The sequence below is a fragment of the Microcaecilia unicolor genome, chromosome 1 (assembly GCF_901765095.1).
Source record: "Microcaecilia unicolor chromosome 1, aMicUni1.1, whole genome shotgun sequence".
Classification (NCBI taxonomy): domain Eukaryota; kingdom Metazoa; phylum Chordata; class Amphibia; order Gymnophiona; family Siphonopidae; genus Microcaecilia; species Microcaecilia unicolor.
Window position 1 is genome coordinate 627,824,700 of NC_044031.1, and position 19,156 is coordinate 627,843,855.

Genomic DNA, 19,156 nt, shown 5'->3' on the forward strand with positions numbered 1-19,156 from the left:
CATGCCTTTTGAGACTGCAATGCTCAGAAGTGTTCTAATTGTCGTGTGTTTCACTACAGGTGCAAACACTTCATCAAAATCTTCTCCATATTTTTGAAGATATCCCTTTGCGACTAATCTGGCTTTATACCTTTCCACTTTTCCTTGTGCATTCCTTTTTAACTTGAATACCCATTTGCATCCTATAGCTTTCTTGCCAGGAGGTAATTTTGTAAGAATCCAAGTATTATTTTTATGCAATGCATCAATTTCTTCCTGTGCAGCTTTACGCCATTCAGCAGCTTCTTCTGCTGGCATTTTCTCAATCTCATCCCATGTTAAGGGCTCTTGAGCTTCTGCTGACTTTGTTAGGTAAGACAGTCTTGGGGGTGGAACACCTTTGTTTTCCCTGGATGAGCGTCTGACAACAGGTTGGTCCGACCTTTCTGCATCCTCTAAATCTGAGAGTCCTTCTCCAATTGATTCCCCTTCTCCAACTGTACTGTCTCCTGCGATGATCCTTTCTGTGTCTGCTTCCTCTGCCTGTTCCTCGTTAGATACAGATGAGTTGCTTTCAGACATCTGCCTTGGTATGGCATTTATATACACTGGCATGTCTATTATGGTTCTAGTTTCATATTCTGGATGATAAGGCTCATCTGGGATAATCCAGCCTTTATCAACCCTTTTGTTTTCATCAAAATATGTAACATGTCTTATGCCAACAATGCCAGTTTTCAGATTCAAAATTCTATATCCTTTGTGTCCTGGAGCATAGCCAACTAAAATGCCCCTTCCTGTTGTGGAATCCAGCTTATGCCTTCTTTGCTTTGGTACATGAACATATGCTGTACTTCCAAATGTTCTTATGTGTGACAGGTTTGGCTTCCTACCTTGCCATGTCTCATGTGGTGTGCGCTCAGCGCCTTTAGTTGGCATTCTGTTTTGTAGGTACACTGCTGTGAGAATGGCTTCCCCCCATAGTCTTTTAGGGAGATTGCTATCTGACAGCATACATCTGGTCATTTCCACAAGTGACCTAAATTTTCTCTCTGCAACAGAATTTTGCTCTGGTGTATAAGCTACTGTTGTGATATGCTGAATGCCTTCTTGTTCTAGAAATGTGCGCATGCTTTGTGAAGTGAACTCACCACCATTGTCGGTCTGAAGAACCTTTGGTTTTCTTTCAAATTTATTGCTCACCATGGCTACGTATTTCTTCAGCATGTCTGTGACTTGACTTTTTTCTTTCAGCAAATAGGCCACACAGTATCTAGAGAAATCATCCAAGAATATTAGCACAAATCTGTTATTTCCCAATGATGGGATATTAAACGGTCCACATAAGTCACTGTGTATTAAGTCCAGCACTTTATTACTCCTATTTCCTGTGTATGCAGGAAATGAGGGTCTCACACCTTTTTGAGTAACACAGTCTATGCATTTCTCCATTTTACCAGTATCTGCACTTATCTGAATGCCAGTGGCTAGTTGCCCACTGTGAAGATCCTGGATCACCTTAAAATCACGATGTCCCAGGCGGCGATGCCAGATTTCCAGACTACATTTACCATCATTCTTCCTTACTTGCGCCAGATGTGAGGCTTCACCTGAAATGCTCAGTTTATAAATATCATTATGCATAAAAGCTTCAGCATACACTTCATCATTTTTAGAGATTGTGCACTTACTGTTTTCAAAATGAATCACAAATCCCTTCTTATCTAATGTAGATACACTAAGCATATTGCAAACTGCTTGGGGAATATACAAGACATCACTTACAGGAATTTCTTTAACTTCATTAGACACTTTGCATTTTAGGAATCCAATGCCTTTTGCTTGGATCTTAGCAGTCCCTGCGTTTGCAGTATTAAGAATACCTTCTTCTGGACTCATTTCCTGAAAGAAATCCTTACAATTGGTTAAATGGCATGTGCTCCCCGAATCCAAAATCCAAGTACTTTCATTTGAATTATTATTTACCATAGTCAAAGATTTTTCTACCATTAGAAAGCTCTTATGTTTATTATTGTCCTTCATACATTTCCTGGTTGGAGAATTCTTTTGTTCCATTGGCTTAGGTGAGCTAGAGGGGGTGTTTTGTGTTTCCTTACACCATTTAGATACATGTCCCTCCTTTCCACATGAGTAGCAAATCAGCTTGCCCTTGGGTGGAGTTTTCCCATAGCTCCACCTTCCTCTATTCTTTGCCAAGAAATTTGTTTCATTTCTCTCTGACTGTCTTTGAGAACACATCTCCTCAGAATCATTAATTATGCATTCCTGCCTCAATTTTGATGCTGCCTGTTCAAACGATTGCCCTTCAATGGCTTCATTCACAGACCTAAAAACATCAAACTTCTTTGATAGTGAGGTAAAAAGAAATGCTCTTTTCAATGCATCACACATGGGAATTCCAGAAAGTTCTAACTTTTGAAATGAAGACATAAGATGCATAATGTGATCATTACACTTACTTTTATCCCTTAATTTGGTTTCATTCAACTCTGCCAACCAAATTGGTTGCTGTTTTGCATATGTAGTTGCATACATAGTTCTCAGTTTATCTAAAATTTCCTTTGCTGTATCTTTTGCCTCCACCAATATGGCTTGTTTCTCTGAGAGAGCTTCAAAAAACATGCACTTCACATAATAGTTTGCATTGTCCCATTCAGCCATATTTTCAGCTGTTCTGTTTTGGTCTAAACATATGCTTAATTTCTTTGCTTGAAGGAGACATCCGAATCTTAGCTCCCATTGTAGATAATTATGTTCAGTTAATTTAGGCACCTTGAGAGAGTGGAAAAATGGTGAATTTCCTCCCTCAGCCATTTCTTAGCCTTCTGTCTGCTGTTTAGTGTGTGGGGGGAGAGAGAGACAGACTGAATCTTTCTTTTAAAACTTAAGAGAAAAAATTTGGCTTTTTCACTGCCTGGTAATATTTCTCTTTTTCCTTTTTCAATTCCTGGGCTGGGCCCATAACCCTTTTGTTGGATTATTTGTAGTAAATAATTAGCAGATTTTTATACACACAGCTTCAGCTTTAGAAATGTTAATTTCTTTTCTTCATCTCTCTCACATACACCCCAGAATAATTCACTGCTGAGTCACTTTAAAGTTGAAGTAACAAAACATCTGTTTACTCACAGTTTGTAGTTAGATTATATTCAGACAGGCTTATATATACATAATACTATACATTTGGTTTATCAGCTCTTTCCATGTGCTTAGATGGTAATGGATGCTCACACCATAGATCCTCAGCTTAGGAGAGATCATGAGCTCCATGTGCTGTGCCTAACCCCCACAGGAAGTTGCATAGGTGTGACCTCTCTAGGTAATTCACATCAGAGGTCACAGAGTAATCACAGAGAAAAACATTGCTGACAGGCAATGCATGTAAAATACAATACATTATTCCAACAAAAACTGAAACAGCTGGACTCACTACTGATTAGCTTTGACGCCGAAAAGGCATTTGATAGAGTGGATTGGGGGTTTATGTTTAGTGTGTTAGGAGCATATGGATTTGAAGGAACATTTGTGCAGGCCATAGCAGCATTGTATAAAGAGCCACAAGCCAAAATATACGTCAATGGAAGTTACACTGCATCGTTTGACATTGGCAGGGGGACGCGACAAGGATGCCCATTGTCGCCCCTGTTATTCGCTTTGACATTAGATCCGTTAATACGGACAATAATGGACGACCCAGAAATCACGGGAGTGTGTATGGGGAAACATGAATTTAAAATCTCGGCCTTTGCCGACGATCTCTTAGTTCATTTAATTAAACCTGACATAGCCTTACCGGTGCTATTAGAAAGATTTAAAGAATATGGGTCCTTTTCAGGATTTAAATTAAACATGCAAAAATCAGAAAGCATGCCCACCAATGAAAATATTCCGAGACGATGGGAAGGAGAATTTCCACTTCGTTGGACTGTGGGAGAATTTAAGTACCTGGGAATTGTGCTAACAGCGGATCCGCAAAAACTTTATAGGAAAAATATAGATAATTTGCTGCAACAAACGGGGCAAACTATGGAACTCTGGCAAGGATTACCGTTGACACTCAGTGGGAGGATTGGGTTATATGGCATGGTCATCTTCCTGAGGTGGTTATATGTACTTCGACAACTCCCACTCATTATATTAAAGGTTGACATGAGAAGGTTACGAAAATTGATCTCAAAATTTTGTTGGGGAGGGAAAAAGCCTAAAGTACAATTGGAACAATTATATAGAGGGTTGTGGTATGGTGGGTTGGGATTACCAAATTTGAAAGAATACAACTGGGCCTGTCTGATGAGGCATTTGGCCGATTGGACTCTGGGAACTGAAGAATATACCCCATGGGAGCTAGAGAAAGAATTATTTAAACCATATCATCCGTACTATTTAATACACGCAAATAGTAAACGGATACCAAAACAGTGGAGGAGGCATGTATTGTTGGGTTCTATGAGGAGAGTGTGGCAGTACATGGTGCGGCTACTGGGGGAAAACCCAAGATATACGGACTTGTTACCTTTGATGGGAAATGCGGAATTTGTACCTGGCCTAAGTTCAGATAGGTATGATAAATGGGCCAAAAAAGGGTTGGTGGTTGTGGCAGATCTATTTCATGATACAGGACAACTAAGAACACAGGAAGATATAAAGGGGATAGTGGGGGTTAATAACATAGACTGGTATTCATATCTACAAGTGAAAGTCTATGTGACCAGATTACTGAGATTAGGATGCTCTAGGGGATTGATCCCACTATTGGAAACTTTACTGATACCTAGGGAACAACAAAGGGTGACAGTATCAGGACTCTATGAGATAATAGCAACAAAGACACAACCTAAGAAACTTGATATGATAGCGCAGAGATGGATGACTGACATGGGAATGATGGTTACAGAAGAAACTCTCCTAGCACATATCAAAGAGATTAAGGATAACATACACAGTGCCAGACACAGGGAAACTCAATATAGAGTGATCATGAGAGCTTACTTTACACCGAAACAGGCGTATTATGCGGTGCGGATACCAACGAGTGCCTGCCCCAAATGTGAGACAATGGAGGCGTCATTCATACATATGTTTTGGGAATGTCTTCCTGTAAAGCGGTTTTGGAATATGATACAAAGATTTTGTGAACAAATATTACATAAACAGATTAGATTGACATCTCAACACTGCCTGTTAGGATACAGAGGGAGTAGACATAATTTAAGAAATGCTGAACGCCAGTTTGTCTATAAAGCTAGCGTTATAGGGAAGCAATGTATACTGCAATTATGGATACAGGAAGAGATACCCTCATTCTGGCATTGGCGGAACAGCCTGCATACCCTGGCTACATGGGAAGCTAAAGATGCCAGAAATACGATAAAGCGAAAGAGAGAATTCTGGGCAATATGGGAACCATATATACAATCCCTAGGACATAAGGCTCGAAGTTTAATGCTGAATACCATACAAATACAAACATAGATATTCCTAATGAATGGAGGTTAAGATGGAAGTCTATGGGTTAAGATAGAACTATCTGTTATTAGACTTGTATTGTTTAATAAAGAATTGCTAGAAATGAGTATTTAGACATTCATAACAATAGATAATACATAAATGTAACATATAGAAGAGGGTGTTGGGGGAGGGAGAGATAAATGTTATACTATAAATTTGATGGCTGTATATAAAGTTGAATGTTTGAAATGCTATTACACTGAGCTCTGTACAACTGTTTTGAAACTGCTATGGTAAGGTGGATTTGTATTATTGGAGATGTCATCAATAAAACTGTTGGAATAAATAAGTGAGGGGGGGGGAGAGGGGGAGGGGGGGGAAAGAAAAACTTGGAGACAGGGAAAGCTATGTAATACAGCAAAGTTATGTTAATGGATGTTATGGAACCGAGAAATAGTGTACTGAAATATTATATCTCTTATGCTGTTTTCAATAAAAAACGTTGAAATATAAAATGAATTTGGGAAAGTCCACAGCTTATTTCTAGGATAAGCAGCATAAAATCTGTTTTACTGGATACTGGGCTTCATGGACCTTCAGTCTGTCCTAGTATGACAACACATATGTTCTTATGCCCCTCAGTGCCAATGAGGACAATGTTGAATCTGTTTGTACCCTCAGTGTTGGGTCTGATGCTGACTGGTCCCAGGGCTTATTAACAGTGTCCAAGACCTCCTGTGTTGCCTTAAAGAATGGCCAAATAACTATGGCTGAATATTCAAGAAATGATTCTATATCAGTGCTCAAATTGTTGCTGAACATTCAAAACCATTAAATCCTAAGCACCAAAAAAGCTGCCTTAAATATAGCCAGTCATGCATCATCAGTTGTCCGCAGACGCAGCGCTGAATATTGATGTTGTCCAACAAACATGTCAACACACTCCTGGAAAGCCCCAACACCCCTCCATGCTTAGCTGGTTTTCTGTCAGCTTCTCAGCCACCAGCTGAATATTGGGTTTGACCGGTTAAGTCGTTGTGGCCTGCATAAGTGCCATTTTTGGCCACTTATCTGATGGATATGTTTCTCAATACTGGGCAGATAATTATTAATAAAACTACAGATGTAATTGCACAAATAGAAGAACAAGAAGAAAGACTTGAAAACTTAAACATGGTAGACTGGAGAACCAGTGTAGCTCTTTAAACGCCACTGGTGTCTTTAATAGTAAGAATAGTCTTGTTCTCCATGGGAAATTGGGGAAAATTCTATTTGGTCTCATAATTTATGCTTGTTGAATTTTCTTATGACACGCTTACTAGCTCCTGAAATATTGCTTAAAAAATATTTACATGAGATCCTGGCCTTACCTTTCTAATTTTTATTATATTTCTTTGCATATGTTGGTTCAGAATGAGACAGAAGAGGGAGCCGAAGCACTAAGAACAACTTTTATAGACTTCCACAGATAATATCTCTTCAAGGCCAACTCTTCTTGTCTCATTCCAGAATGAACAGGATAAGGTCAGGGTCCTGACAACATATTTAAAATAAAGAGGATGCATAGGGTTACAGAAGCATGAAGCAAGTTTTTTCTTCAGTCAAGATCCAAAGTTTGAGCTTGTTTACATCTTTCTTCCTCAAATTCCCTTGTAAGTGCTCAATCACATACCAGGTAGTAAAGTTTGTGTTTTTTAGCCTTTCCAACTGTAAAGTTTTCCAATGCATGAATCATCTGGATGGTTTGTATCTTGTGATTTTGAAAGTGGGTTTGTAGAGTATTGTTAGAGTATTGTTATAGTATTTGGAGTCTTCCTTCTCATACCATGGACTATGTTTATTTACTACTACTACTATTATTTAGCATTTCTATAGCGCTACAAAGCATACGCATTTTTCCAAAATGTTTATGTTTTGTTTATTTTTCTTGATCTGAATATTACTGTATTGCTTGACTGTAATAAACATGTCTGCCGATATTCAAAGCAATTTAAGTGGGCAGGAACCTCTTCTGCCCGCTTAAATCGCTTATCACCACCTAACCCCCCCCCCCCCCCCCCAATATCCAGTGACACTATTGTGGACAGTGCTGCTGAATATCGACTCTGACCAGCCCCAGAAAAAATGGGCAGGTCAGGGATGGTATGGGGGGGGGGGCAGCATTAAGGAAGAGATGGGGGTTCTACAGGTACCAGCAATATTCAGTGCCAGGGCCCATATAGCTAGCAGGTTCATTGGACAGCTCAAATACTGTCCTAAATTAACCCAAAAAACTATGCAGGCCTGGCACTGAATATTGGCCAGAACCTGTATATCTTGTATTTGTGGCTTTCTTGCCCCCCTCCCCATCCCCCCGGCCTACAAATCAAAAAACCCTCCCACCCCTCCCTCAGGAATGACCCAACCCCCACCGTGGTTCAGGTATGTCCCCCTGGGCCTACCTTTCCTCCCTGGTGGTCCAGTGGGTGCAGCGGGGGCAGGAGCAAAGCCAGCAACGGTAAGCATTTTAAAAATGCTGACTGCCCCCAGCTGAATATCGAGGGGATACATTTTTAAAAATTAAAACATTTTAGATCAGATGCATTCCAAATATTTTTTAAAAGACAGAAGGAAATCCAAAAGACAGCCAGCATCATTAAGAGGTGAGGTGAAGGAGGATATGATACCTAAAAGAACATCTCTCAAAACATGAAAAACGAATCTAAGGGGGTCTTTTACAAAGTGGTGGTAAGGCTAACACAGGCTTGCCACACGCTAAAACGAAACTACTCCTGGCCGAACACGGCCACCGGTGGTAGTTCCGGCTGGACCGTGCATCAGTTCTGTCCCCCCAGAATATTTTTTTTCTCTAGCATGGCGCTAATCTGATGGTAATCAGGCATTGCCACGCACTGCTCGATTACCGTGGGAGCCCTTATCACCACCTCAATGGGTGGCAGTAAGTGCTCCCCGCCACATGGTCACATGGTAAGGGTTATCTTACTGCATGACATTTTTTGGGAGGGGGATTTTTACTCGCTTTGGTAAAAAGGACCCTGGCGTGTGGGGAAAACGGCTTTCCAGCAGCATACTAAAAGGACCCCTCAATGAAGGGGGGAGAGAGGAGACATGATAGAAACGTTTAAATATCTCAAGGGCATTTATGTACAGGAAGAGAGCCTTTTCCAAATGAAGGAGAGCTCTGTAATGAGGGGGCATAAGACAAAGATAAGAGGGAATAGGCTTAGGAGTAACCTAAGGAAGTATTATTTCACAGAAAGGGTGGTGGAGGCGTGGAATGGCCTCCCGTTGGAGGTGATGGAGTGGCCTCCCGTTGGAGGTGATGGAGTCAAGGACTGTTCCAGAATTTAAAAAGGCATGGGATAAGCATGTGGGATCGCTTAGGAACAGGTAGAATTGGGGGTTACAGAGGATGGGCAGACTGGATGGGTCATATGGCCTTTATCTGCCGTTATCTAATATAATAAAACGCACCCTCAACGTTCTGAAGCCACGTTCTGTGAAGCCGGAAACTTGAAGCCGGAAGCCTGAGTTCTGTGAAGCCGGAAACTTGAAGCCGGAAGCCTGAAGCCTTGAAGCCTGAAGCCTTGAAGCCATCTGACGTCACTCCCAGGCTGAGGCTGAAGGGTTCAGCCTGCCGTCTCTGCCCCGCCCTCGCGACAAAACAAACAAATCCGGAAGCGAAACGTCAGGGAAGGAGGCGGCGCTCCCGACGTCTAGCCTTCCCTTCGCTGTGTTCCGCCAACAAGGCGGAACACAGCGAAGGGAAAGCTAGACGTCGGGAGCGCCGCCTCCTTCCCTGACGCTTCGCTGCACGAACCGCCACGGAGGTAAAGTTAAAAAGAATAAAAAAAAAAAAGGATGCATGGATGCGAAGGGGGGGGGCATGGATGCGAAGGGGGGGGCAAGGATGCGAAGTGGGGGGGCATGGATGCGAAGGGGGGGGAGAAGAGGGCGGGCCAGGCTGGGACATGGGAGAGAGCGTAGCATGGATGCGAGGGGGGGGGGGAACATGGAAGGGCGAGAGGGGACTTGCTGGAAAAGGATGAATGGAGGCGGCAGGGGACAGAGGAGCATGGATGGGCATGGATTGGGAGGGCAGGACTCAGGGAGAGAGGGAAATTGCTGGATAGGGAAAAATGGAGGGGCCAGGTGACAGAGGAGCATGGATGGGCATGGATTGGAAGGGCAGGACTCAGGGAGAGGGGAATTGCTGGATAGGGATGAATGGAGGGGACAGATGGGCATGGATGGATATGGATTGCAGAGCAGGCCTCAGGCAGAGAGGGGAAATGCTGGATAGGGAAAAATGGAGGGGCCAGGTGACAGATGAGCATGGATGGGCATGGATTGGAAGGGCAGGACTCAGGGAGAGGGGAATTGCTGGATAGGGATGAATGGAGGGGACAGATGGGTATGGATGGATATGGATTGCAGAGCAGGCCTCAGGCAGAGAGGGGAAATGCAGGATAGGGATGAATGGAGGGGGCAGGTGACAGACAAACATGGATGGCCATGGATTGGGAGGGCAGGGCTCAGGGACAGAGGGGAATTGCTGGAAAAGGATGAATGGAGGGGGCAGGGGACAGATGGCCATGGATTGGGAGGGCACGGCTCACACTCTCTCTCTCATATACAATGTCTTTCTGACTCTCACTCTCACACACTCTGTCTCACACTGTATCACATTCACTCTCTATGTGCCACACAGTCACTCACACACTCGCTTGGTCTCATACACTCACTCAAACAGAGAATCTGTGTCTCACACACACTCTCTCTCTCGCCCACACACACACACTCTCACTCACACTGTGTCTCACATATACACTTGCACACACTCTCATTCTCACACACACACTCTCTCACAAACACACTCACACCCAGACTCACGCTCTCTCTCACACAATCACACTTTCACTCTGACTCTCAAACAGACACTCTCACATACACTCTCCCAAACATACACACTCCGAGGAAAACCTTGCTAGCGCCCGTTTCATTTGTGTCAGAAACGGGCCTTTTTTACTAGTGTTTCTATATTTCTAAGAAAACAAGACACTGCCAAAACACTGGCATGTTAGATGCAAAACATTGATAAGGAAAGCAAAAAGAGAATTTCAGAAGATTCTTGTCATAGAAGCAAAAGGGGAATATGTAAGAGAACTAAGGTTGAAATGGTTTATTATTATTATTTTTAATGATAATAATAATAGCATATTGAATATAATGAATAAATACCACAATAATATAATACAAATCTATGAGGGAGTCTATAGGACACTGCCATTTCCCCTTAATGACACTCTCTCACAGTGTAAGAATCACCTTAAGATTCACAGTTTTATCCAGGCTCAAGTCCCGCCTTCATTCACATGACATTACTACATATTGTGGCAACAGTGGGATATGAGCTTACCTTACTAGAGGAAGCTGGAAACCTTAGCCTCCTGGGCTCTGAGCCTGGTAGGACTACTACACAGGAAAATCAGACTAAAGGGGATAGTCCTGCCCTATCTATGGACCAGAAATAATATAGTAAGTGCCGGACGAGCAGGCTTTATTTTCTGGTATGTTCCTCTAGCTCAGTGTGCACTAAGGTTACAAGGAAAACATGGAAAGATTGTTTCAGGCTTTAGCGGAAAGCCAGCAACAGCAGCAGCTGCAACAAATGGTACAGAAGCTATGGGAACAACAGTAGGCTTTTTTTCCTGCTGATAAAGTTACTGTAAGTCATTAACCCCCCAGCCCCCTTTTATAAAGCTGCGCTAGCGGCTGCCATGGAGCAATACCGACACAGCCCATTCACTTTGAATGGGCTGTGTCAGCATTACTGCACTAGCAGCTGCTAGCGTGGCTTTGTAAAAGGGGGTGAGGTATAAGTAAGCTTGTTGCTATTATATGTGACTAAAACATCTGAGGCTATTCCCCCCACTTCACATTGTATATCTAAAAAAAATCTAAAAAACATTTCTACAGTAGAAAGTGGGGGGTTGTTTTTGTTTTTGCTGAACAACAGGCTTCCAAGAGATCTCTGGAAACTCATCAGAATTCCCTTCTTCAAGTGGCACAAGCACTACAGGTTCCCAGGCTACAGACTCCAGTTCTGGTGTTACCAAAGACGGTACTGAAAGATGATCCAGATTAATTTGTGACAAACTTTGAGAGGACCGCTCATCTGGTTGGTTGAACGAAAGAACATAAGTGTGTGCTGGGACCGCTGCTTTTTAACATATTTTAATCTAAGCTAAAAGCCCACCTTTTTTATGCTGCTTTTAACTCCTAACCCTTATTCACTTGTTCAGAACCCTTATTTTATCATCCTCACTTTAATATTCCCTTATCTCTTGTTTGTCCTGTTTGTCTGTCCTAATTAGATCGTAAGCTCTGTCGAGCAGGGACTGTCTCTTCATGTTCAAGTGTACAGCGCTGCGTACATCTAGTAGCGCTTTAGAAATGATAAGTAGTAGTAGAAATGATAAGTAAGTAGTATTTATAAATGACCTAGAGATGGGAGCAACTAGTGAGATAATTAAATTTGCTGATGACACAAAGTTATTCAAAGTCGTTAAATTGCGGGAGGATTGTGAAAAATTACAAGAGGACCTTATGAGACTGGGCGTCTAAATGGCAGATGACGTTTAATGTGAGGATTAAGGCATGACCCCCCTTATTCCCCCAGTGGTCAGTGAGCCCATCCCATCCCCCAAAGATGTGAAAGAAACAGTACATACCAGCCTCTATAACAGCTTCAGATGTTATGGGCAGTCCTCTTAGAGTAGCAGGCAGGTTCCTGGAGTAGCTTAATGGTCAGTGCAGTGGACTGTAGAGAAGGGGACTCAGGCTCATATCCTACTCGAACTGGTACACTTGTGGTGACAAGTGTTAGCCTCCAAAACCCACCAAAATCCTACTATACCCAGTGGCGTTCCTTGGTCAGTAGCCACCCGGGGTGGATGGCTGCTGCGCACCCTCCCCCCCCCCCACCCCCGGGTGCAGCATCCCCCCGGTGCATCATCTCCAACTCCCCACCCCCCCAGATGCATTCTTCTTACCTGCTGGGTTGCTGGGAGCAGCCGCACAGCTGTCGGCTCCGCTGGTTCCCTGTTCCCTCTGCCCCGGAACAGGCAGAGCAGAGGGAGCAGGACCAGTGGAGCCGACAGCCGCTCTCTGCACCCCTCCTGCAGCTTGCACCCGGTGTGGACCACCCCCACCGCCCCACCCTCGGTACACCACTGACTGTCCCTACATATAGGTGACACCTACAGGCCTATGGGCTATTGAAGTGGTGTATAGTGGTACAATCAGTTTTGGAGGGCTCACCGTACAATATAAGAGGGTAACGATGAGATGTGTACCTAGGAACTTTTATGTGAAGTCCACTGCAGTGCCACCTAGGGTGCCCCACAGTTCTGCTGGGATGTTTGTGTGGCCAGTCTACTAAGAATGCTGTGCCCCCAGCACCCCATACATCCCAATGCCTTGTTTTTGTGCCCTTGGACTTTTTTTTTTCCAAAAATGGTCCTAAAAGATAGATACACTGAGTACAAAAACATCTAGCAAATGTCCGTTTTTGAAACAAAAAGTTTGACATTTTTCTGGTTTGAAAATAGCCATATTTCACTACTGGAGTTTTAGACGTTTTTCACAAAACGTGCAAAATTGGATTTAGACGCCATGTCGAAAATGCCCTTCCACATGTCATAGGAAGTAGTCCTATTTTTGAAAGTCAGCTGCAGAGAAGAAACAACCTATAGCTTTGTACTGAGTCATCTGGGTTGTTATAGTACCATAAGACGGGGGTGGGAGACGAGAGGAAGAAAGGAAGGTTTTAAAAAACAAAAAAATGTACCATCTCATTGTGATATTATTGTGCTTGGTATTCAGTTTTAATTTTGTTCTGAAGGTTTCATATAGTTGAAAGAATTGTTTGTTATTTCTTGATGGTGCAAATAAAGAGTAAATAAAAAAAAAGATGATCTTTCAAAATTTGAGTATGTGATTACAGCACATGTGTTTCAGCACCCATGTTATAATTCCATGGATAAAATATGGATGTGTAAGGTGAAATAAGCCAAAGGTGACCTGAGATGAGCATACATAACAGGGTGGGAAGAGAGCAAATGTATAAGACAGTGAGTTGTGACAAAATATTTTCATAGGCACAAAAATATATCACATACCTTTTGTTTGTCAACCTTTACTCTGATGCTCCGAATGTGACAAAGTCCCGTGTCTTCAGCTTTTGTCTAGAGAAAATGGGACAAAGTGTGTCCATCTATGGGATGAAAAGTACCCAGCTATGAAGAGACAGACTACCAATGTGAGTTAGCTTAAAAAAATAAAATCAGCCATTTTTTAAAATTGAAAGTGGAGAATAGAGGAGTTGCTGGGTTCTAATTTTGAGGTAGTGTAATGGCTGCTTATGATATTCAAATGGAATAAATGCTAAAGAGATTTAGGGCTCCTTTTGTGATGCTACGAATTAGCGTGCACTGAATGCAAAGAAGCCCATGGGAATTGAATGGGCTTCTTTGCATTCAGTGCGCCACTAATCGGTAGCACCACTTTGTAAAAGCAGGCCTTAATGTGTAATAACCTATGAATTAATGTATGTTAGAAAATAATACATATTGTGTGGAAGCATATTTTCAAAGCACTTAGACTTACAAAGTTACATAGCGGGGCATTTTCGATATGACATCTAAGTCAATATTTTGCTCAAAACATCCAAAATTCAAGTGGGCAATGTGGAGGGGCATAATCGAATGGGGCCGGCCATCTATAAGGGCAGCCATCTCTAATGACGGCCCTGTACGGCGGCATACCCGACCGTATTGAAACAAGATGGCCGGCCATCTTTCATTTTGATAATACGGTCGGGGCTGGCTAAATCTCAACATTTGGCCCGCCCTTAGAGATCGCCGGCGTTAGAGATGGCCGCCGATAATGGAAACTAATGGCAGCGATCTCAAACCCGGCCAAATCCAAGGCATTTGGTTGTGGGAGGAGCCAGCATTTGTAGTGCAGTGGTCCCCCTCACATGCCAGGACACCAACCCTGCACCCTAGGGGGCACTGCAGTGGACTGCACAAATTGCTCCCAAGTGCATAGCTCCCTTACCTTGGGTGCTGAGCCCCCCAAACCCACTCCCCACAACTGTACACCACTACCATAGCCCTTAGGGATTAAGGGGGGCACCTACATGTGGGTACAGAGGGTTTTGGGGGGGGGGGGGGTTGGAGGGCTCCCATTTACCACCACAAGTGTAGGTAGGGGGGATGGGCCTGGGTCTGCCTGCTTGAAGTGTACTGCATACACTAAACCTGCTCCAGGGACCTGCATACTGCTGTCATGGAGCTGGGTATGACATTTGAGGCTGGCATAGAGGCTGGCAAAAAAAAAAAAATTAAGTTTTTTTTTAGGGTGGGAGGGGGTTGGTGACCACTGGGGGAGTAAGGGGAGGTCATCCCCCATTCCCTCCGGTGGTCATCTGGTCAGTTGGGGCACCTTTTTGAGGCTTGGTCGTGAACAAAAAGGGACCAAGTAAAGTCGGCCAAATGCTCGTCAGGGCCAGCTTTCTTTTTTCTATTATCGGCCGAAGCCAGCCATCTCTTAACCACACCCCCGTCCCACCTTCAGTACACTGCCGACACGCCCCCTTGAACTTTGGCCGGCCCTGCAACGGCAAGCAGTTGAAGCCGGCCAAAATCGGCTTTCGATTATACTGATTTGACCGGCTTTAGGAGAAGGCCAGCCATCTCCCGATTTGTGTCGGAAGATGGGCGGCCTTCTCCTTCGAAAATAAGCAGGATAGTCATTTTTGAAACAGAAAAACATCTATCTTTTTTTCTGAACATGCCCACTTTCTAGATGTTTTGTGCTCAAAACATTTATTTTTTTGGTCCAAGTGCAAAAGTAGAAAATCAAGCCATTGTGATGTAGTAGACTGGTTCCCCAGACATTGCAGGAGAGCAGTGGGGCACCCTAGGGGGCACTGCAGTGGACTTCATATAAATGCTCCCAGGTACACATTTCACAGTTGCTCCCTTGTCTGCTGAGCTCTCCAATACCCACCAAAAACCCACTGTACACCACTACAATAGCCCTTATGAGTGAAGGGGGCACCTATATGTGTGTATAATAAGTTTCTGATGAGTTTGGGAGGCCTCACAGTTTCCACAAGTGTAACAGGTAGGGGGGATATGGGCCTGGGTCCATCTGTCTACAGTGCACTGCACCCACCACTAGACTACTCCAGGGACCTGCATGCTGCTCTACTAGACCTGGTCATTACATCTGAATCTGTCATAGAGATGGTAAGTAATAATTTCATACACATTTTTTTTTTTGGGGGGGAGGGGTCATCCCTGATTCCTTCCAGTGGTCATCTGGTCATTTAGAGCACCTTTCTGTGCATTATTCATTCTAAAAACAGGTCTACACCAAAACGTTGAAGTTTCACTACTAGATGTTTTTGTTTTGTTCCATTATGGCTGCAAAACGTCCTAAGTATTAGGAATGCCCCAATCCCACCCCTGAAATGCCCCCTTGTGATTTGGACGAACTGCAGACGAATTGTATAGATAAATGTCTGTAAAACAGGTTTCGAAAATACTGATTTGGACGTTTTCTCACAGGTGCTACTTTATACCGCTTTTTAGATGTTTTTCTCTTTCGAAAATGAGCTCCATAGTAACTTATGGAACTCTGTAATTCTAACTGCTTTGAAAATGAGCCCCATAGTAACATAGTAGATGATGGCAGATAAAGACCTGTACGGTCTACAAACTCATAATATAAAGTTTAATAAGAATATTTTATTAAAACAAATGTGTGAACTGTCCAAAAAATCAGGAATAAAATCTAAAAATCACAATAATGCACATCCCTAATGTGAATGATTCTCAGTCTGAATAGACTGGCTGGGCCATTATTTGCTATCTAACTCCATCTCTTAAGGTATGTGTAAGGCTCATGTATCCATTGATAAAGGTGTCCAGCACAGAAAGCTCTCTGCTGCTACCATCCTGTCTAAACTTACAAGAAGAGGGCTTTGATGAAGTAAGAAAGGAGATGATAGGCAGAGGGGTATGCTAAGCTTTTGGAGATATAAGATTAGGGAAAGGGAGCTTCGAGAACACTGTGACGTTAGCTTTATTGACAAATGAGATTTACTATGAGGTACTTTTAATACTGCAGCTTAAGCCTGTTATATCTATTTGCTTGTAACATTTGCTACAATTTCCAGATGTTATAAGAAATGAAAACAGAGGCTGTGGCATGACAATGCAAATTTTGTTCAAACCATAACTGCGCTGATAAATCCCACTATGCATCCTTCTCTTCCCATAGCTAGAATCTTTCCATGTCACTATATACTATCCAAAGAGGAATTTCCTCCAGCGCTGCATATACATTGAGGAGAAGGAGGATGTCCAAACAGAGCCCCACATTCAGTGTTACTGCAAGTTTGTGCTCTGCTCTTTCTGGCGCCATGCTGCTTCCATGTATTCTGTAATTTCAGTCTTATGGCGATGGAAGTTAAGCCGACAGTCAGTACGGTCCAAGTTTATCTAGAGAAGATATACAAACAGAGAGTATGTTAGAAACTAAGAACCATAAGGGCCAAATGTGGATGCCTAAATTGCTTCTTCTATGGTGTACAGTTCCAAACTTATAGAAACCATTTAGAAAAAGTTTGATTCAACTTGATTATGTGTGTAATTTTATAATCCACCTTCATCAAGGAGGGATAAAAATGATAAATATTCCAGGCATGCAGGAGGAGACACCACTGTTAACCTCCATATCACAACCATGCATTTACTATAAAAGACAGATGCCTTTAAGTCATCTCCGCAATCCTTGAACACCACACCATTTACTTCTAGTTAGTTATTACGACATGCAATCACAGTCATGAAACTCCAATTATGTCTTCTGGAACTGATGTTGAAAAGCACCATAGTCTGGGTCAAGAAGGAATTTTTTCATTATTAGAAAATTAATTCTAGCTATACACTATCTTTTGCTTTCCTTAGATCACTTAAGCAAATCAGAAGATTGGCCTCAGTGGGCCTCTAAATCTTTCATCCTAACCAATTACATAGATATGTGATACTTACAACTTTTTCTTGGTATCTTTGGAAAAACAGGAAAACTGCCCACAATAATTCTATCAAAATAAACAGCGGGGAAAGTATCTGAAGCATGGCTCACAAAATTCTTTCCAACCCGTGTGTATGTGTGTGCATGTACATGTCTATCTGTTAGTTCATGTGTGTTTGTTTGTGTTCAAAAGTGAGTTGTCCCTGTGTCTCTCTCCGACCTGAAGGGAAAAGAGGAGGGGGTGGTTTCAATGGAGCAGTACCCAAACTTTTGTTGGTTTAGAAAGAATAATAAAATGTAAGCAAATATGATAATATAACTATCAACTAAAAGTCGCTCTCATCAGATTTCAAAAGAATGTATTTTATAATTAATTATAAATAATACCCTTATGACCTAAGGAAGCCCTGTCCCAGAAAGTGGCAACTATTCCTTGGTGAAGCAATGTTTATTCTTCCAGCTGAATCCTGCAAAGTGAGTAGTGTGTGTGAACACTGGAACAGGGCCAAAGAAACTATCCTATATAATAAAAACCAACCTCAACGTTCTGAAGCTGACTCTGTGGCTTCAGTGAAGGGTTTGTAACCTCTGAAGCTCAGGCTCCATCTCTGTAAGCTCCGCCCTCACGTCCAAACGTCATGACATCAAGCACGTCTAAACATCATGACGTCGAGGGTGGGTCAATCGCCATAAAAGAATCGCGCTTCAAAAAACAGAAACAAACGGAGGTCTAAACTCCTGACGGAGGAGTACCGGCGAGGCAATAACAAAAAAAAAAGAGAAATGTAGCTCCGCCCTCGCATCACAATGCGATGACGTCGAGGGTGGGGCGGTGCACACAGTGGTGACGACAGAGGACTTGGAGGAGATCCCGGAACCCCCCTCGGTATTTCGGAATGGAAAGCCTGCCCGATCTCTTGCAATAACGCAAGCATGGAGGACGAGGAAGTCATGGAAGGAAGACAGAAACGCTTAACAGAGGGAAAAGGAGGCGGGGAGGGGGTCCTCACACCAGAGAGATGGGGGTGGGGACCCTGGAGAGGGGAGGGGCTCACACTCACTCACTCAGTAGAGGGAGGGAGGAAAAGGAGGGGGGAGGCCAACGGAGGGAAAGGTAGGATGGGGAGGGAAGGGAGAAGGGGGAAAACCAGACTCTGTCAAACAAACTGTATCTCTGAGAAAACTCTGTCTCTCTCACTCACTCTGTCCAACATACGCACTCGCACAGTCATTCTGAAACACACACATTCACTCACAGATACACAAGCACCCCGTCTCAATCTCTATGTGACACACAATAGCAGTCACTCTCTCTCTCACACAGTCACTCTCACACACACACTCACTCAAACACACACACTACGAGGAAAACCTGCCTAGCGCCCATTTCATTTCTTTCCGAAACGGGCCTTTTATACTAGTAGGTAGATAAATCAGAAAGGGCTCCTTTTACAAAGCAGAAGTACACATACCGCCACTTTGACAAGTGCCAAATTAGAACTACCACCGGAGCCTGGTAGTAGTTTCCACCCCCAGCGTGTGCCATTTCCAGCACAACAACAATAATTTTTATTTTTCTTGTGCTAGGTTAGCGTGG

At 43.1% G+C, this 19,156-nt stretch overlaps 1 protein-coding gene across 1 annotated transcript in view; it reads right to left on the reverse strand.

The window, feature by feature from the left end:
- Positions 1-16,621: 16,621 nt before the first annotated feature.
- FAM183A (family with sequence similarity 183 member A) overlaps positions 16,622-19,156 on the reverse strand; it is a 43,753-nt gene continuing 41,218 nt past the window's right edge. The window contains exon 4 of the mRNA XM_030190258.1: positions 16,622-17,024. Coding sequence (XP_030046118.1) covers positions 16,911-17,024 — 114 coding nt within the window. The 3' untranslated portion in view covers positions 16,622-16,910. The remainder of the gene's footprint in view (positions 17,025-19,156) is intronic.